Genomic DNA, 21,111 nt, shown 5'->3' with positions numbered 1-21,111 from the left:
TTTGTTTTGCTAACATTGAGGGAACATTTACTGTCATACCGCTATATTACTCAGCTTCTTTCTGTAATCTGACGTCGTTATTTAAGGTATGGCCCACGACAGTGGCATCATCTCTAAACTTGTAGTTTGAGTTAGAGCAGACCTATCTTTCCTGCCTTTATTTTATAGGGTCTCAATGGTCTGGGAAGTAGGTGCTGATGCAGGCCATTACCAATCCCTCAAAGCACTACATTATGGTCAATGTAGGAGCTACTGGTCAGGATACTTTACTATTCTTGTACTGGAAACGATGGAAGTTTCCTTGAAAGATATATGGATAGTAGCCTGTCAAAGTGAGAAGTCAAAGATATCAGTGAAGACAATTGCGAGTTGATTGGGCAGGATTTCAGAACCTGTCCATTTACTCCATCTGGGCCTGCTGCTTTCTGAGAGTCTATCCTCGTGAAAGCAGGTTTTATTTCAATCACTGATGTGTAAGGGACAGAGTCCGTGAGGGAAGTCGGATGCCCCTTGGTGGAAGTTTGCCTGGTCTAAATGGGTGTAGAAGATGTTGAGTGCATTGTGTAGAGGCGTGTCATTGTTATTTTTGGCTTACAGCCTTTGATGGTTTTCAGTCCCTGCCACAACCACTTGGCATTAGCCTGACTGAATTGAGCCTTTAACTTGCTCTCGTATTCTCATTTGGAATCTCTTTATAGAGCTTCATAGAGATCATACTTAGCTTTCTTGCATTGTACAGGGTCATCCCTCTTGAAAGCCTCAGACTGTTTTCCTTGGAATGAAGGAGGCTGATAAGGAGCCTTATAAAATTATGAGTGGCATGGATACGGCAGATGTACACGATCCTTTTCCTACCACAGTGGAGTCTAAATCGAGGGGGGCCGAGATTTCAGGTGAGAGGGCATGGTTTAGCTGAAAGTCCAATTTCTATGTTGTCGCTCCATGACTCCAAACACAAATACAAATATTATCAGATAACCATTGTTGCTGAGGAATAATTGAGGGAAAATGAACAAAAACTTGATAGAAAAAGGTTTACGGCATGTGTCCTAGGAGGAGAGGTGGAGATGGTCAGGGAGAGAGGAGTCCACATGGAGATACCACCATCTTGTTAGTTTTCTGGACTAATGATCACTGCTCTTCAGTAATGGTTTGGATTTTTGTTTGTGTTTGCAGGAACCATTAATCAATACAACATAATCCCAGCAATCCCAGGGCCCCACAGTACTGCAGGACAGCGGATGGTGAAGCCAGTTGTCTCTATCCCATTTGATCTGTGTTCTCACAACAGGGTCATTGACAACCGCACAGTGAGTAAAGTCAAGGCTGAATTACAGAAAATCAACATTCTGCTGTCAATCAGCTAGAGACTGGTGTGATAATTGGGAGTGTGGAGAACAGCAACACAAGGAGCCACAAAACACTGCAACATTTCTCCCCAAATCAAAACTGTAAGATGAATTGAAAAATTTAAAGAGAAGCCGAATATAAACTAGTAAATGTCCTGTAATTTCCTGCAAAGTTGGGTGAATGCAAAATGAAGTGAAGTGGGCAGACAAGTGTACCCCCTGGATCGCTATCACTAACACACATCATCAAAGACATACAGCCTCCAGTCATATCACAGTCCCAGTCCCGATCAGCCTGCACCACACCATTAGGCCTTATTAAAGCCTTGGCTCAAACACAGATAAAAGAGCTGAATTGCAGAGTGTGATAATTCTTGACATCAAGACATCCAATGAAACTGAAGTCAATGGGCTTCAAGGGTAGATGTTCTACTGGTTGGAGGTCAGTCATCCCAGGTGCTGGTGGTGGTGGGGTTGGTTAATTGGTGGAAGTGTTGATCAGCCTGATGAGCTTGGGAGAAGTAACTGTTTTTGAGTCCAATGGTCCTGGCATGGATGCTGCATTGTCTCTTCACTGATCGGAGTGGGACAGACAGTCCATAAGCAGGGTGGGTGGGATTCTTCAGAATATTGCTGGGCTTTTTCCAGCATTTTTCTGAAAATAATGTCCTTGATGGTGGATAGGCTGGCACTGGTGATGCACAGACAGTTTTAAATACCCGTAGTAGAGCCCTTCAGGGATCTGTTCCGGAACTCCTGCTCTTTGTGATTTTTATAAGTTAATAGGTTGAGGAAGTAGAAGTTTGGGTTAGTAAGTTTAACCTGGAAAGGTGTGAGGTTGAATTCAACCTCCAATTCATTTTGGAGGTTGAATTTGGAGGTAGAATACCAGGTTAATGGCAAGAATTTCTACCAGTCTGTTGTTACCAGTATGGGGTGGTGTGCTGGGGCAATGGCATCAACATGGGTGATGCCAACAGGCTCAATAAACTGATTAGAAAGGCTGGCTCTGTTATAGGAGTCAAACTGGGCACACTAGAGGCTGTGGTAGAATGAAGGACCCTACAGAAAATCCTGGCATTATAGCACTTGTGTCCATTCTTAAACTCCTTCCTGGCTACCTTTCAACTCTCTAGAGCCCTGTCTGCTCCTAGCTTTCTAAACCTTAAATAAGCTTCTTTCTTCCTCTTTACTAGATGTATCAACCATGGTTCCTTCACCCTACCACCCTTTCCCTGCCTCAATCCTATCCGGAACCCCATTCAGGTGTTCCATACACAACCTCCACATTTCCATTGTGCATTGACTGACTGACTACATCTCTTATTACAATCTGACACCCGATCAGCTTATTTTCCAATACCAGATGTGGTATGGCCTCTTCTATAATCAGCCTGTACACATATTGTGTCAGTAATCCTTCCTGAATACATCCAACAAATTCCAATCCCTCTAAGCCTTTAGCACTAAGGAGGTGCCAATGAATATTAGGGGAAGTTGAAGTCACTCATGGCAATAACCCAGTTCTTTTTGCATCTTTCCAAAATCTCCCTCCTGATCTGCACCTCAGTGTCTCTGTTGCTATTGGGGATTGGGGGTGGTGCCTATAGGTGCTTATGTCTTAAGGAAAACTAGGGTGGATAAATCCCCAGGACCTAACAAGGTTTCCCCTTAGACTTTGTGGGAGGCTAGTGTTGACATTGCAGGGGACTTGGCAGTAGGACTTAAAATGCTTTTAACCATGTCCTGGAGGACTGGAGGATAGCTAATGTTGTTCTGTTGTTCAAGAAGAGCTGTAAGAATAAGATGGGAAATTATAGGCCGGTGAGCCTGACGTTAATAGTTGTTAATTATTGGAAGGTATTCTAAGGGACAGTATTTGTATAGACAGGACCTAGTCAGGGATAGCCAACATGGCTTTGTCATGCTTAACCAACTTATAGATTTTTTTCAAGGAGGTTACCAGGAAAGTTAATAAAGGAAAGACAGTGGACATTGTCTACATGGACTTGGGCAAGATCCTGCATGGGAGGCTGTCAAGAGGGTTCGGTCGCTTAGCATTCAAGATGAGGTAATAAATTGGATAAGTCATTGACTTCATGGGAGAATCCAGAGAGTGGTAGTAGATGGTTGCCTCTCAGACTGGAGGCCTGTGACTAGTGGAATGCCCCAGGGATCGGTGCTGGGTCCATTGTTGTTTGTCATCTATATCAATGATCTGGTTGATAATGTGGTTAACTGGATCAGCAAATTTGCAGATGACACCAAGATTGGGGGTGTAGTGGACAGCAAGGAAGACCATCAAAGCTTGCAGCAGGATCTGGACCAGCTGGAAAAATGAGCTCAAAGTTCAAAGTAAAATTTATTATCAGAGTACATACGTCACCACAGCAAATCTATAGAATAGTAACTGTAAACAAACTGTGCAAATGCAGGTATAAATCAACAGCAATAAATAATGAGCATGAAATAACAATATAACAGAGTCCTTAAATGACTGTAGCTGTCCCCTTTTGTTCAAGAGCCTGATGGTTGAGGGGTAGTAACTGTTCCTGAACCTGGTGGTCTGAGTCCTGAGTCTCCTGTACCTTCTACCTGATGGCAGCAGCGAGAAAAGAGCCTGGCCTGGGTGGTGAGGATCTCCGATGATGGATGCTGCTTTCCTATGGCAACGTTTCATGTAGATGTGCTCCATGTTTGGGAGGGTTTTACCTTTGATGTACTGAGCCAAATTCACTGCTCCCCGACTCAAAAATAGCAGATGGAATTTAATGCAGAAAAATGTGAGGTATTCCCCTTTGATAGGACAAACTAGGGTAGATCTTAAACTGTGTATGGTAGGGCATTGAGGAGTGGGGTAGAACAGAAGGATCAGGGGATACAGGCACATAATTCATTGAATGTGGCAGCATAAAGATGCCTCTTTCGAGTGGTCATAAAGTGATATTTTGGCACATTAGCATTCCTAAATCGAAATATTGAGTACAGGATTTGGGATGTTATGTTGAAGTTGTATAAGATGTTGGTGAGGCCTAATTTGGAGTATTGTGTGCAGTTTTGGTCACCTAACTACAGGAAAGATGTAAATGAGATTGAAAGAGTGTAGAGAAAACTTACAAGGGTGTGTCTGGGGCTTGAGGATCTGAGTTATAGGGAAAATTCGAATAGTTTCGGACTTTATTCCCTGGAGCGCAGGAGAATGAGGGCAAATTTGATCGAGGTATACATAATTATGAGGGTACAGACTACCAAATCATCCTATTCTTACTCTCACTGGCATGTAGCACAGGCAGTAATCCAGATTACTATCTTTGAGGTCCTGTATTTCAGCTTTTCTCTTCAGGACCTTCTCCCTTTTCCTACATATGTTTTGTCAAAAAGCACCATCCCCTCCTTGCTTAACTGTAGGTCCTGTTTCCTGAAACCCTGAATGGCCAGTCTGCCCTGTTTCTGACTGGTTATGGGCCAAATGCAGACACTAGCTGGAGCGATGCAGTGATTGGCAAGGACCAGTTGGGCTGAATGGCCTGTTTCTATTTTGTATAACTCTACGACTATATGACTGCTCCCCTTCCTCTCTGAGCTTCAGAACTGGTCACAGTGCCAGAGACCTGCCTGCTGCTGGCTCCTGATAGAACATGCCCCTCAACAGTATCCAAGTGTACATATCTGTTGGTGAGGCCAATGGCCACAGGGGAAGCCTGAGCAGTCTTCCTACTTCCCTTACTCTTCCTGAAGGTCACCCTGTAGCCTGCGTCTCAGGTGTGACCACCTCGTTTATGAAGCCCTCAGGTTCCCAGATGGCCCTGAATGCATCCAACTCCATCTCCAGTTCCTCATTCCTCGTCAGAAGCTGCAACCGGGTGCACTTCCCAGGGAGATCTGAGTTTTCTTGCAGGCGGTGCATTCCACTGACCTAACTTCCATGCTGTCTATTCAAAGTGGCCACTCCACTTTGAAGTGGCAGAAGCCTTCCACTTATTGGATATAGTCGTGTCCAATTGGCCATAAAGGCTTGCCTTTTTAAAGTTCTGCACCCCCGAGACCGCTGCACAATATCACTTTCTTCTGCATTACAAACTGAATCCAAATCACAAACTGCATGATTTTTCATGTCTTTGCACAATCCACTGCTGTCCAGAGTGTACAATGTTAATTTCAAGATCATTGAGAAAAATTTAGTGCTTTTGTACTGGTTTCGGGACTTCATCCTGGTGCTGGTGCTGTGAAAGATTCAAAGTTTGAAAGATTCAAATTATATTTATTATCAAAGTATGTATGCAGTATACAATCCTGAGATTTGTCTTCCTCACAGACAGCCACGAAACAAAGAAGCACCATGGAACCCTTTCAAAGAAAACATTAAACACCAAAAGTGCAAAAAAAGAACCTATCGTGCAAATGGCAAACTGTGAGCGAATAGCACACAGAATATTAAACACCAAACTGCAGAGTCCATGAAATAGTCCAGGAATGTTCAGTTTAGTTCAGTCCAGATCCATTTAGTGCTGTTGACTGCAGGCCGCAGAGTTGGTCTGCTACAATCAAAATTGTGCAAAATAGCAATAAGGAAAGAGGAGCCAGAAATCAGAAATGTACATAACATAAACTTTAGAGTCCACTAAAAATGAGTCCAATCCACACACTGCACTGATCAAACCTTGCCCAAGACCCAAGACTCTGGCACTTTGCTCCGACAGCAGGGAGAGGGAAATTGGTCGAATGCAGGCAGATGGCACTGAACGTCCGCTCACCTTCCGCTCTCAGCCTCATTAATTTCAATCATGCTCGGCGCTTTAATCGGCGAGATTGGTGAGAAATGGAGTCGATCATGGGCTTGCATCCCATCTTCTTGGCCTCCAGGCTGCACATTCCTCTCCAAACCTCACTGAACTCCCGCAGAGACAGCAAAGCACTAGATCACTCAATCAGTTGAAAAACACATCATCAAAGTGTAAATCACAAGTTCTAGTCACACACAGCTTAGTAGTAGAGTCATATTTGAAAGAAGTCAAATAAATGGTTTCATGAACTGTCTGAAAGATGCTGCATTGTTTGCTGGTGCCATCTTGCTCACTGTTTGTTCAAACATTTATCTGTGATGATTTTATGTATTTTCTTATTAATTTTTTGGGCCAACTTATTATCACGGGAGGTAAAAGAGAGTGCAGATGCTGGGATCTAAAGCACCCCGTGTCTGCTGGAGGAAGTCAACGGGTCGTGCAGCATATGTAGTAGGAAAGAAACTGTTGACATCTGAAGTCCTAATGTGGTTTTGACCCACACTGTTGACAATTCCCTTCCTCCCACTGATGCTGAGTTCTCCCAGCTCCTGATTACTATTGGAGCTTGTGGGTGACGTCTTGGTTATGATGTTGTTCTGTACTTTGACTCCACCTAGATGGATGCCGTGCAGAGGGTGGTCATCAGTCCTTTGTTCAAGATTCCTCTACCTCCCAGCAGGAAGCATATCATTTCCTGCAACATCTGTCACCGGCGGTTCAACTCTCAGGTAAGCGTCGCACTTTTCCGGTCATTCCTGACCTGACGAGCAGGAGTTGGTGGAGAGCACAAGCAGTAGGAACAGGTTGAAACAGTGAACTTCTGGGGCAGATCAGGCAGCATGTGTGGAAAGTTAACATTTCAGCTTTTGGACATTTCTTCGGCAGGCTTTTGAAGACAGTCCATGATGTTGAACTATTTAAACTAGTAATTAAATTAATTTAATTCTGCCTACATAAGGTCCATATCCTTCCATTCTCTACACATTCATGTGCCTATCATGAATAACTTATATTTTAAATGCCTCTTTCATATTTGCCTCCACTACCACCCCTGGCAGTGTATTCCAGACACCCACCATTCCCCACGTAAAAAAAATTTGCCTGCTCATCACTTCTGATGAGCATCCTTATCACATTAAATGCATGCCCCATAGCATTAGGCATTTCAAACCTGAGAAAAAGATAGCAGCTGTTTACTCTGTCTGTGCCTCTCATAATCTTATAAGGTTGTATCTGGTCTCCCCTCTGTCTCTGCTGCTCCAGAGAAAACAACACAAGTTTGTCCAACTCTCCTTATAGCACACAGTCTCTAATCCAGGCAGCACCCTGAGAGAATCCACAGATATTGTAAATCTGAGCAATACACACAAGGCAGCATCTAGGAAAAGCAAATATGAAAGAGGCATTTAAAATATAAAGTATTTATGATAGGCACATAAATGTGCAAAGAATGGAAGGATATGGACCTTATATATCTCTTTTCCTAGATGCTCCTTGGCCTGCTGAGTTCTTCCAGTATTTTGTGTGTGTTCCTGATAAACCTCTTCTGCACCCTCTTCAAAGCTTCTGCATCCTTCCTATAATGGGGTGACCAGAACTGAACTTGGTTAAACTAGAGATTTATAAATCTGCAACTTCCTGATTCTTGACTCAATACCTTGACTAATAAAGGCAAATACGCTTTACACCTTCTTTACCACCCTATCAACCTGTGCAGCCACTTTTAGTGAGCTATAAACTTGAACCCCAATATTCCTCCATATGTCGATGCTGTTAAGGGCTTGTCATTAACAGTGTGCTGTCCTTCACATTAGATCTCCCGAAATGCAACACCTGACATCTGGCTGGATTAAATCACATCTGTCATTTCTCCATCCATATTTATTTATTTAGTGATACACTAAGTCCCACTGATCTGCGCCTCCAGCAACCCATTGATTTAACCCTCATCTAATGACAGAACAACTGAAAATGACCAATTAACCTAACTAGTACATCTTTGGACTGTGGGAGGAAACTGGAGCATGCAGAGGAAATCCTTGCACACATGGGAAGAACATACTAACGTCCTTACAGAATACGTTGGAATTGAACTCCGAACTCTGACACCCCAAGATGTAGTAGTGACTGTATTTGCAGCTAATCTAAATGCTACTATATTCTTGGACAAAGTTCTACACTATCCAGAACACCACCAAGATATAGACCAGGGGAGCATCCACCAAGTGGTGGGGGGCAGGGTGGATGGATGAGGTGACTGGAGCCAAGGGAGGAGGTGCTCACCGGCTTGAGCTGGAAAACATGGAACACTGGGTGGATCTTCATTGTAGGCGCAATCTATACGAGACCTTGTTGACAGCCTTTTCCACTATGAGTGGTCCCACATAGTGTGGGGCCAAATTGCGGGTCTCGACTTTAATGGGGAGATCCCTTGATGCCAGCCAGACCTTCTCTCGTGGCTTGAGATGTGTCACCTGTCAGCGGAGCTGATCAGCCTGCCAGTCGTGCTGTTTCTGGGTGTGCAGCAGAAAGCCCTCGCTCGTCTCTAAGTGCACTTGAACCAACTGTTCAGCAGCAGGAACTCCCTTATCGATGTCTTGGTCAGGGAAGAGTAGTGGCCGGAATCCCTTCTGGCATTCAAACGGGGTCATGCCAGTGAAGGTCATCTGGAGGTTATTGTGGGCAGTCACTGCCCTAACCAATTGAGAGGTCCGGGACGTGGAGTTGGAAAAGAGGGTTGTCTCCAACTCCTGATTCACTCTCTCAGACTGGTCCATAGAGTGGAGGTGGAAACCTGATGAGAGGCTGGCTGTAGCTCCAACAACAGGACAGACCCCTTCCAAAAACGGGATGGGAACTGTAGTTCTCAATCAGACACAATGACCTGAGGGAAGCTGTGCATCCTAAACACATGTTGAACCACGAGGGTGATGATCTTATGAGCTGATGAGAGCTTAGGGAGGGCAATGAAGTGGGTAGCCTTGGAGAATCGAACCATAATGACCAAAACAGTGGACAGGGTCACTGAGAGGTGGGACCAGGGATGATGAGGCACAGGCAGTGGACATAACAGACCCACAAGTGGGACAGGCAGAGACAAAGTCGTGGATGTCTTGGGACATAGGTGGCTACCAAAATCATCTCCTGATAAACTCTCAAGTCCATTGAATTCCTGGATGGCCAACCAGACGAGAGGAGTGACTCCATTTAAGCACTTTAGGGTGCACTGTGGCAAGGATAAACAGCTGGTTGGGATGTCCCTCACCTGGGTCTGGATCTGACTGTTGGGTGATCCTCAGCTCCACCTCTATTTCCCAAATTACTAGAGCAGCAATGCATGAGCAAGGAAGGATGGGCTCTGGATTAGATGTTCAAACACTGAGGCAAGCAGGAGAAGAGGGTTGCAGTTCTTCATGGTGATATTGATTAGTGGCTGATAATCAATGCAGGGGCGGAGGTTGTCATTCTTCTTGCTCACCAAAAAGAAGCTGGCAAGGTTGACAGATGGATGAACCCAAAGGCCAATGTCTCCTTGATATGCTCTTCATGGCCATTGCTTTTGAACAAGACAGGGAAAAGAGCCAGCTCTAGGGAGGATGAGTACTGGTTAAGAGGTCAATGGTGCAGTCATATGGCTGGTGAGGGGGCAGGGGGATGACCTCCTTTTACTGAATACATTAAGATCAACATATTTAGCCAGAACGCCAGACAGATCCACACTAGTATAGTGCAGACCAGATAGAAAAGTCAAAGTACATTTATTATCAAAATATGTGTAAATTATACAACCTGGATATTTGTCTCCAAACAAGAAATCCAAAAGACCAGCACCAAATGCACAGAGAAAGAAAGGAAAAACACAAATCATGGAAAGAATAAAAGTAAGCAACAGCTTACCAAACCAAATACTGGAGCAGGCCCATAGCCTCAGTCATATAGCAGGACAAATTCCTGCAAAGCTCACAGACACAAAGCGTGTATCAGCCAGAGCCACGGAGAATGAAGGGAACACTGTGGAAGAGCGAGTGGAATTGGCCCAACCCTTGCTTCCGGCCTTGACACCCTGCCTTTCCAGTCTATCTGAGCCGAAATTTAAATCGTCCAAACACCAGATTGTGCTACGCACTATCACCTGGGCCCTGCTGCAACATTATGCTCCAGGCCAAATCTGTTCTTGTGATCTCCAAATCGGCTCAGGGCTGATCTAACCTCGCTCCCAATTTAGGTGGATGGGCACCAAAACTCCTTGGCCATGACACCTCTTGGAATTGCTTGCTGTAACTCCATCTCCATCACCACCCCTGATTAATCTGGTCATCTAGGCTGTCCTGCTCGTCACTGATAGCAATCTTGTGCCAGACCCCTGCACTCAATCTGTGCTGGAAGGCAGTGATGAGGAATCAGTCATTCCATCCTGTCTCCACTGTATGCAGAACTTTATTGTGGAGTCCCTCACTGTCCCTTTACCTTGGTGCAGGTCCAGGAGTCAGTGGGCAGCATCCTGACCCCACAAGGTAAGGTCCAAAACTCTCCTTAACTCGGTAACAAATTGTGAAGTGACAGGACTGTGGGGGAACCTTGCTCCCGTAAAGCATTGAACAGGCTGAGTGGGGGGTCCGCTTAAGAGATTTACCACATGAGCCAGTTTACGTGCCTCATCACTAAACTGACCAGGCTAGGCTTGGAAAGTCACCTCAATGTTGAGTATCTGCCTGGTGGAGGAATACTGGGTTCTGGTGCAGACAGGGAAGTTGGGGCATTAGTTGATGGAGCAGTAGAAAAGGAAGATCTACAAGATGCAGGGAGTTGGACTGACTTGGCCAAAAGTTGCTGAATTGCATTTGCGAGAATGGTAATGGCTGTCAGCTGTAAGCTCCCGGACTGTGGCTGTGAGAGAGAAATCACTGCCACCTGATTCCGATTGTCTGCATTGATCTTCTGAACTGTTGCTGCAAGGGAGGACACCTGTTCCTCTATTTGAACTGAAATTATCTGTCAGATTTCTTCCGTCACTTTTCCCAGCACAGATTCGATGGCCTGAAACTTTTCTCCTACCTGGCCAGTGAATGTTAGGGCCAAGGCCAGCTGTTCTATCTGCTGGGTCCACTTTCATGGTCGAGACATGGCAAAAATGCAGAGAGAGAGAGAGACACACACACACACACTGAAGTGGGTCAACAGTCCACTGACTTTAATGACAACAGTTGCAGTACTTAAAAGAAAGGGACAACAATAAACACTAGGCCAACAGGGCCTTTAACTAAAACTCTCAAACTGAAAGTTAATACCAACATTGCGGCTAGAAGCCAATACCCAAATACTAAATGATTACCACTGCTTACAGCACCAATCGAAATGGTAGTCGTCCTTCCTGGACAAGTACGAGGGTAAGCAGGGAGGGTACACGTTGCCGTGCTTTTGGTCAAGTTTCGACAAGACTGGAACATAAAGAAGGGAGTTAAATACCACCATAATGGAACACAAATGCGATTGCTGAATCTATCCTGTGGCCTGCCTGCATGGGTGTGCAGAACCTGCAATGGAGTCCGTGGTTGTGACACAAGGAAATGTTCCCTCCTTTAACCTTGAGTGGCCCTATCCTCTCTTCAGTTATCCTCTTGCTCTTGATGTATGTATAGAATGTCTTGGGATTCTCCTTAATTCTACTTGCCAAGATTTTTTTCACATCCTCTCCTGGCTCACCTAATCCCATAAGACTAAGACCATAACATAATGCAACATCCCACACTTTTACCTCCCTCTCTCTTCTTTCCAAAACATCAAAACCTTGGAGCATTAAGTTTCTGTCCCTCTTCAGATTCATTAGACCATGAGCCATAAGACATATGAGGAGAATTAGGCCATTTGGCCATTCTGCTCTGCCATTCCATCATGGCTGATTTATTATCCCTCTGAATTCCATTGTCCTGTCTTCTCACATAACATTTGATGCCTTTAATAGACAAGAATCTATTAACCTCTGTTTTAAATATACCCAATAACATGGCCTCCACAGCTGCCTGTAGCAATGAATTCCACAGATACACCACCCGCTTGCCAAAGAAATTCCTCTTTATTTCTTTTCTAAAGGGACATCCTTGTATTCTGAAGCTGTGCCCTCTGGTCCCAGAAACCTCCACTAAAGGAAACATCCTCTCCACGTCTACTCTGGCAACATAGTATCTGTGTGTCTCCTTCATGTCCAGAGGATCTCTTGTCTGCTCCTCTAATTATTGAATTCCCTATTGTTACTGCACTCCTCTTCTCTGTCCTTCCCTTTTGAGCCACAGAGCCAGACTCAGTACCAGAGGCTCGTTACTGCGGTTTTCCCTGGTAGGGTGATCCTCACTAACAGTATTCAAAGTGATATACACTACTGAGGGGACAGTTACAGGGGTCTCTCCACCACCTCCTATTCCCTTACCCTCTCCTGACAGTCACCCAGCTACCTGCCTCCTGCAACTTAGGGGCGACTACTTCCCTGTAACTCCTATTTATCTCCTCATCATTTTCCCAAAGGAGCTGAAGGTCATTCAGCTCCAGTTCCTTAACATGGTTTGTAAGGAGCTGTAGCTGGATTCGCTTTTTACAGAGGCAGTTATCAGGGAGACTGGAGAACTCCAGAATTCCCACATGTCACACAAGAACACACCCCTGGCACTGGAACCATTCTCATTGCACTAGGTATGCACTAATAGTCAAGAAAAAAAAAAGAAAGAAACTTAGCAGAAACTTACCTTAGCTTTAGCCTCCTCTGAGGCCTCTTGAGCTGAAGCCAGAAACTAACATTCTAACACTGTCCCATTCACACAAAGGCCGCTCCAGTTAAACCTAACTTCTTCTTATTGGCCTTTTGTCTATCTCAGTGCTTAAAACGAAACAGTTGACAACAGAGTCTGAGGATGATCTAGATGACTATAACATGCTGTACAACAAATACATGCCAAGTGGTGTCTCATGTGTTCTCGGTGAGGCTAGTGTCAGCTGGTGCCACTACAGGAAGGATGCAGAGGGGATGAGCGATATGCTGATCTAAATGTACCTTAACTGATCTGGTAGAAATTCTAGGAAAACGTTTCCCCCCCACAGTGTAGGTTGGCATAAGACACACAGTATTGAACAAAAGGCAATGATGTTAATAGATATGTAGAAAGCATTCATAATGTTTTCAAAAGTATTCCTATGTAATATGGTGATTAGATATTTGCATTAACAAGCAGGTGTACAAGTGTACCCAATAAAGTGGCCACTGAGTGTCTGTAGACCATCCACTTCAAGGTTCGATATATTGTGCATCTAGAGATGCTCTAATGAACACCACTGTTGTAACACATGGTTATTTGAGTTATTGTTGCCTATTATTAGCTTGAACCAGTCTGGCCATTCTCCTCTGACCTCTCTTATTAACAAGATATTTCACCCACAGAACCGCTGCCCACTAGATGTTTTTTTTTGTTATTTTTCACACCATTCTCTGTAAACTCTATAGTGAGTGCATGAAAATCCCAGGAGATGAGCAGTTTCTGAGGTACTCAAATCACCCCATCTGGCACCAACAATCATTCCACAGTCAAAGTCACATAGGTTATTTATTTATTTATTGAGATATAGCATGAAATAAGCCCTTCCAGCTCCTTGAGACATGTAACCCAGCAACCCCCAACTTTTAACCCTCGCCTAATCATGGTACAATTTACAATGACCAATTAACCTACCAACCGATACGCCTTTGGACTGTGGGAGGAAACCAGGGTGCCTGGAGGAAACCCACACAGTCACAGGAGAATGCACAAACACCTATCAGGCAGTGGTCAGAATTGAACCCAGATCACCTGTATTGTAAAATGCTGTGTTAATCATGCCACCCAAAAGAAATTACATTTCTTCCCCATTCTGATGTTTGGTCTGAACAACAACTGAACTCTTGACCGTATCTGCATACCTTTATGCATTGAGTTGCTGCTACATGATTGGATGATTAGATATTTGCATTAACGAGCAGGCGTACAGATGTACCTAATAAAGTGGCCACCATGTGAACAACTGAAAGGAGTGACCAGAAATGAATACAATTCTAAAGATGTGCTCTAACCAGAGTTTTATAAATCATCCTTTCCATTGGTATTTACTAACGAGAAAGACATGGTGAATAGTGAGATGATTAGTATGATATCTGGAGACTTGACTAAGATCTTTGTGTCCTCTCTAGCCTCTGTTGAGGTCCTGGAGGTCTGGCGAGTAGGGAATGTGGTTCCATTGTTTAAAAGGAGAAATAGGGATATTCCTGGAAACTATAGACCAGAGTGCCACATAAGTTGTGGGGAAGCTACTGCAGAGGATTCTTAGAGATGGGAATTATGAGTATTTAGGACATTTAGGCCAGCTGGTGGTGCCGTGGTATCAGCACTGGAGATCAAGGCAGATGGTCCTCAGTTCAAACCCAGCCAGGTCCCAACCTGGGCAGCAGCAGTATTGCACAGAAGAAAGGCCTGGAAATCTACTTCCATATCTTGCCATGAAAACCCAATGGAACCTATGGTCCATGAGGTACGATGAAGCATCGGACTCGACTTAACGACTGAACAACAACAAAGTAAATTGTGGTCTAAATAGTGACAGTGAGCTTGGCTTTGTGTGGGGCAACTCATGTCTTCCTAACTTGACAGTGGTTTTTGAGGAGGTGATGAAGGTGATTGAAGTAGGTAAAGCTGTGAATATTGTCTGTGAATCTGTATAGATTTTAGTAAGACGTTTGACAAGGTGCCTTATGGTAGATTCATCCAGAAGATTAAGATGCATGGGACACTGTGAATTCTTCCCATGTGATTTCATAGAGGACAGTGGGTGTTCTAAAATCCCTGGGCATTTTTTGGGCAAGAAGGAGATCATGTTGGGTCTTTTGCAGAATATTAAAGTGCCCGGGACCTCATGGGATCTATCCCAGGTTAAGAGAAGCAAGAGATGTGATTGCTGGGCTTTGATGTAAATCTCTGTGTCCTCACTAGCAACAGGTGCAGTTCTGGAGGACTGATGAATAGCAAATAGATATTTGCAAATAGATATTAGAGATAGTATTTATAATTATCTGGATAGACGGGATCTGATTAGAAGTAGCCAGCATTGGATTTGTGCGTGGAAGGTCATGTTTGACAAACCTTATTGAATTTTTTGAAGAAGTTACGAGGAATGTTGACGAGGGTAAGGCAGTGGATGTAGTCTATATGGACTTCAGCAAAGCCTTTGACAAAGTTCCACATGGAAGGTTAGTTAAGAAGGTTCAGTCGTTAGGTATTAATGCTGGAGTAATAAAATGGATTCAACAGTGGCTAGATGGGAGATGCCAGAGAGTAGTGGTGGATAATTGTTTATCGGGATGGAGGCCGGTGACTAGCGGGGTGCCTCAGGGATCTGTTTTGGGCCCAATGTTGTTTGTAATATACATAAATGATCTGGATGATGGGGTGGTAAATTGGATTAGTAAGTATGCCGATGATACTAAGGTAGGAGGTGTTGTGGATAATGAGGTGGATTTTCAAAGCTTGCAGGGAGATTTATGCCGGTTAGAAGAATGGGCTGAACGTTGGCAGATGGAGTTTAATGCTGAGAAGTGTGAGGTTCTACATTTTGGCAGGAATAATCCAAATAGAACATACAGAGTAAATGGTAGGGCATTGAGGAATGCAGAGGAACAGAGAGATCTAGGAATAACTGTGCATAGTTCCATGAAAGTGGAGTCTCATGTAGATAGGGTGGTGAAGAGGGCTTTTGGAACGCTGGCCTTTATAAATCAAAGCATTGTGTACAGAAGTTGGGATGTAATGCTAAAGTTGTACAAGGCATTGGTAAGGCCAAATTTGGAATATTGTGTGCAGTTCTGGTCACCGAATTATAGGAAAGATATCAATAAATTAGAGAGAGTGCAGAGACGATTTACTAGGATGTTACCTGGGTTTCAGCAATTAAGTTACAGAGAAAGGTTGAACAAGTTAGGTCTCTATTCATTGGAGCGTAGAAGGTTGAGGGGGGATTTGATCGAGGTATTTAAAATTTTGAGAGGGATAGATAGAGTTGACGTGAACAGGCTGTTTCCATTGAGAGTAGGGGAGATTCAAACTAGAGGACATGATTTGAGAGTTAGGGGGCAGAAGTTTAAGGGAAACACGAGGGGGTATTTCTTTACTCAAAGAGTGATAGCTGTGTGGAATGAGCTTCCTGTAGAAGTAGTAGAGGCCAGTTCAGTTGTGTCATTTAAGGTAAAATTGGATAGGTATATGGACAGGAAAGGAGTGGAGGGTTATGGGCTGAATGCGGGTAGGTGGGACTAGGTGAGATTAAGGGTTCGGCACGGACTAGGAGGGCCAAGATGGCCTGTTTCCGTGCTGTGATTGTTATATGGTTATATGGTTAAATGTTATGTCTTTGCTTAAGAAAGGAAATATATAAGCTGGGAAATTATAGGCCAGTGAACTTCACATCATTGGTAGAAAAGCTATTGGAGAAGATTCCTAGGGATAAGATTTATGTGTATTTTGAAGAACATGGACTAATAGGCACAGACAGCATGGGTTTGTGTGGGTTAGGTCATATCTTTAAAACTGGGTTTTTTTTTGAGGCGGTATAAAGGTGATTGATGAAGCAGAGAAGCTGGTGCTGTCAACAGAGACCTTCATATATATAAAACAGCATAGAGCAGAGGTACCAGAACAGATCCTTGGTTAGATAGTAAGTTTGCAGGCAACATAAAAATTGGTGAAGTTACAGATAGCACAGAAGATCGTCAAAGGATACCCCAGAATATAAATCAGTTAAGGATGGAGAAGTGGCAGATGGAATTTAATTCAGGCAAGTGTGAGGAGGTCAAATGTAAAGGGAAAGTATACAGTTAATGGCAAGATATTTAACAGCTATGATAAACACAGGAATCTTCAGGACCGAGTGCACAGGTCCCTGAAAGTGGCAAAAAAGTAGACGGTGTGATAAAGAAGGCATGTGGCATGTTTGCCACTAGTAGCATAAAGTAAAAGAGTCAGTAAGTCATGTTGCAGTTGTATAAAACTCTGGTCAGGCCGTACTTGGAGTATTGTGTGTGTTTCTGGTTGCCCAGTTACAGGAAGGTTGTGAAGGATTCAGAAGAGGTTTACATCAATGCTACCTGGATTGGAGAGTAATAACAATAAGGAGAATTTGGACAAACTTCGATCGTTTTCTCTGCAGATTTGGAAAGTTAAGGGGAGACCTGATAGGAGTTTATAAAATAATGAGAAGCATAGGAAGAGTAGGCAGCCAGAACTGTTCCTGCTGGGTAAAAATGTTCAAGGATCAACTATCGTTGCCATATATAGTTACAAGTATTAGGAATTTGCTGTGGTGTATTGGTGCGACAAAAAAACAACAATCTTTAACAATTATAAAGAATAAAGAATTACTGTATATAAAAATAAAGTTAGAGTTTAACATATGAATATGGATTAAACTGTGCATAAATACATAAATACCAGCATGTGTTCACAATGTAAACAGAATTATAAAAAGTGGTTTAAAGTGTTTACAGCGCAGTGGCTAAGGTAATAGATGTTGGGGGAGGGGGCAGTAACTAGAATAGTTCATCAGATTAACTGTCTGGAGGAAGAAACTTTTAAAATGGCATGAAGTTTTTGGTGTAATAGCTCTATAGTGCTTTCCAGCGAGAGCTTTTGGAAAAGGTGGTTTTTCCATATCCCAGGGGACATAGATTTAAGAATCAGGGGTAGCGGGTGCCTGGAATATGCTGTCAGGGGCAGTGGTGGTGGCAGGTGTGATTATGGCATTCAAAAGGCTTTTAAATAGAGAGGTGGGTCATGTGCAGGCAGAAGGGATTAGTTTCATTTGGCAGCATGCTTGACACAGACACCAGGGGCTGGAGAGATTGGGCTTGTACAGGCTGGAATTGAGGAGATTGAGAGGGGATCTGATTGAAACGTTTAAGATAATTAAAGGATTTGATAGGATTGAGGCAGGAAATATGTTCCAGATGTTGGGAGAGTCCAGTACCAGAGGGCATGGATTGAGAATAAGAGGTCAGTTATTTAAAACAGAGTTGAGGAAGAGCTTCTTCTCCCAGAGAGTTGTGGAGGTGTGGAATGCATTGCCTCGGAAGACGGTGGAGGCCAATTCTCTGGATGCTTTCAAGAAGGAGCTGGATAGATATCTGATGGATAGGGGAATCAAGGGATATGGGGACAAGGCAGGGACTGGTATTGATAGTGAATGATCAACCATGATCTCAGAATGGCGGTGCAGACTCGAGGGGCCGAATGGTCTACTTCTGCACCTATTGTCTATTGTCTATTGTCTAAAATCTTGAACCTGTGCTGTACTGTTCCAAGCTTTGTGTTCTATGTTGTATGTTGCACGTTCTATGAATGAGCCTGATTGCAGGATCCATTTGTTTTCCCTTGTAGAGTCAAGCTGAGGCACACTACAAAGGCAACAAGCACGCCAGGATGACCAAGGGACGAGAGGCCATTAGACAGAGCCAGGCAGCGGCTGTAATTAGGGACAACATAGTGTCAACTGCCCCTGTGACTACCTACAGCTCAGCGACAGCTTCCACTGAACCGGCCATTGACACAGGAGGTTAGCTGATCTCTTTTGTGTGTGTGTCATCAGATTTTTCTTTGCTGTTCTAGATGGATCTGAAAAGAGAAATTACAGTGAGAGGGGAAACTGTGGCTGTGGAAGGAAATTTTGGTCACAGGGAGTCAGAAAACACTTGAGGGTGACCAAGGCCAAAGGAGAAGCCTTATTCTGAATGACTGTGCTGAATTAATACCAATGCTCCCATTCAAAACTTTTCAGACTAATGGTAATTACTGTTGCAGCTGGCTCTTCACAACATCCTTCACGGATGCTTCAACTAGTTGTCATCCAGTCTCTGTACATTCTGTGGGTTGTTTCAACTTGAAACAGTGTTGTAAGAAATACCTCTTATAACAATGGTCAGTGAGGCACAGAGAGATCTGTATTTACTGACAAGTACCTTTATTGTTCAAACTAACAAGTCCGTGAATTCATACACTAAATACCTTGTGTGAACACCCACTAAGTATCCCTGACTCTCCCGAATAGTCAAAGAATAGCAAAGATATTACCCGGGCAAAGGAGTTTACACTGGCCAGGCGTTCCTCGTAGTCACGATTCACTCGCCACGTGTTTCACGCAGGGTTGCTCATGCTTGTATCTGAGGTGGTTATTCTTCAAAGTTACTGCTACCAGCACACACATGAAGCATCCACTTTTATATCCATTCCTTATCAATTCAAATATCATATTCCAGTGTAATTGGCCACAGGTCATGTGCCTGCACTTTAACACCTTGTTATTGGCTCTGCTCCAAGCCAGCATCCATTTATTGCCCTCTTCCCATTAAGTGACAGTCAATAATTTATGGCTCTTTGTTCTCAATCAGCAACAACTGCCAACCCCAGCATTCACAAACCTGTATGTTATATCCAACCAAAGAACATCTCACAAATAACTTTGTATTTGGAAATTATCTCCAGTCCAGCAGATTACCTGAAGTATCATTGTGTCTTCTTTAAAGCATTGATCAAGCCCAGCATGTCAAGCTCAGAAAATGGAGAAAAGAGGGTCTTCACAAAATGGCAGCCTTCATCCCCAAGCACGCGGCAAGAACAAAGACAATTGAAAAAGACAAAAGTCTGCTTTCCACTGTCCTTGATTCATTTGAATTCACTGATTTGTAGACTGTCACTCTTCCTGGCCAACAACAAAAATTATCAAAATATCATGACAGAAGGAGGAGCATAGCAGGCATGGGTAGCAAGGAGCTGCTTGAGGAGTATGAGAAATGCAGGTGAACATTTAAGAGGGAAATGAGGGGGACTAAAAGAAGACATTAGGTTGCTCTAGCAGACAATGTGAAGGAGACAAAATTGGTCCTCACGAAAATCAGTGTGGTCATCTGTGCGTGCAGCTGAAAGAGTTGGGGGAGATCTTCAGTGGATCTTTTGCATCTGTATTTAGTCAAGAGATAGACGCAGAATCTATTAAACTGAGGCAAACCATGGGCCGTATACTGATTACAGATGAGGAAGTGCTTGTTGTTTTTAGGAAAATTAGAGTGGATTAATCCACAGATCCTGACAAGGTGTTCCTTCAGACCTTGAGGAAGGCTAATGTGGAAGCTACAGGGGCCCTAGCAGAGGTATTTAATGTGAGGTGCTGGAGGATTGTTCTGTTGTTTAAGTTAGCCTGATGTCAGCAGTTGGCAGGTTGTTGGAGGATATTCTAAGGGACCGGATATACACTCAGTGGCCACTTTATTCCATACCAGACAGCGATGCAGCCTGTCAGAATGCTCTCCACGGTACACCTATAGAGGTTTTTGAGTGTTTTTGTTGACATACCAAATCTCTTCAAACTCCTAATGAAGTATGGTCACTGTCTTACCTTCTTTATAATTACATCGATATGTTGGGACCAGGTTAGGTCCTCAGAGATCTTGAGACCCAGGAACTTGAAACTACTCACTCTCTCCAATTCTGATCCCTCTATGAGGATTGGTATGTGTTCCTTCGTCTTACCCTTCCTGAAGTCCACAATCAGTTCTTTCATCTTGCTGACACTGAGTGCCAGGTTGTTGCTGCGGCACCACTCCACTAGTTGGCATATCTCACTCCTGTATGCCTTACATTCACAAGATCACAAGACAAAGGAGCAGAAGTAGGCCATTCAGCCCATCGAGTCTGCTCCGCCACTCCACCATGAGCTAAAGTATTCTCCCGTCTAGTTCCAATTTCAGTCTTTTTCCCTATATCCCTTGATACCCTGACTAATTAGATACCTATCAATCTCCTCCTTAAAAACCCTCAATGATTGGGCCTCCATAGCTGTATGTGGCAACGAATTCCATGAATCCACGACCCTCTGCCTAAAAAAATTTCTCCTCATCTCTGTTTTAAATGGGTGCCCTCTAA

The 21,111-nt window shown here is 43.7% G+C and overlaps 1 protein-coding gene across 1 annotated transcript in view; it reads left to right on the top strand.

Moving 5' to 3' along the window:
- LOC132385055 (zinc finger protein 385B-like) overlaps nucleotides 1-18,753 on the top strand; it is a 53,825-nt gene extending 35,072 nt beyond the window's left edge. The window contains exons 2-4 of the mRNA XM_059956756.1: nucleotides 1,177-1,310; nucleotides 6,751-6,861; nucleotides 18,574-18,753. Of these exons, the coding sequence (XP_059812739.1) occupies nucleotides 1,242-1,310; nucleotides 6,751-6,861; nucleotides 18,574-18,753 (360 nt within the window). The 5' untranslated portion in view covers nucleotides 1,177-1,241. The remainder of the gene's footprint in view (nucleotides 1-1,176; nucleotides 1,311-6,750; nucleotides 6,862-18,573) is intronic.
- The last annotated feature ends 2,358 nt before the right edge of the window (nucleotides 18,754-21,111 follow it).

Source organism: Hypanus sabinus, chromosome X2 (genome assembly GCF_030144855.1).
Source record: "Hypanus sabinus isolate sHypSab1 chromosome X2, sHypSab1.hap1, whole genome shotgun sequence".
NCBI lineage: Eukaryota > Metazoa > Chordata > Chondrichthyes > Myliobatiformes > Dasyatidae > Hypanus > Hypanus sabinus.
The sequence above is the reverse complement of the archived record's forward strand: the minus strand, read 5'-3'. Positions and strand labels throughout refer to the sequence as shown.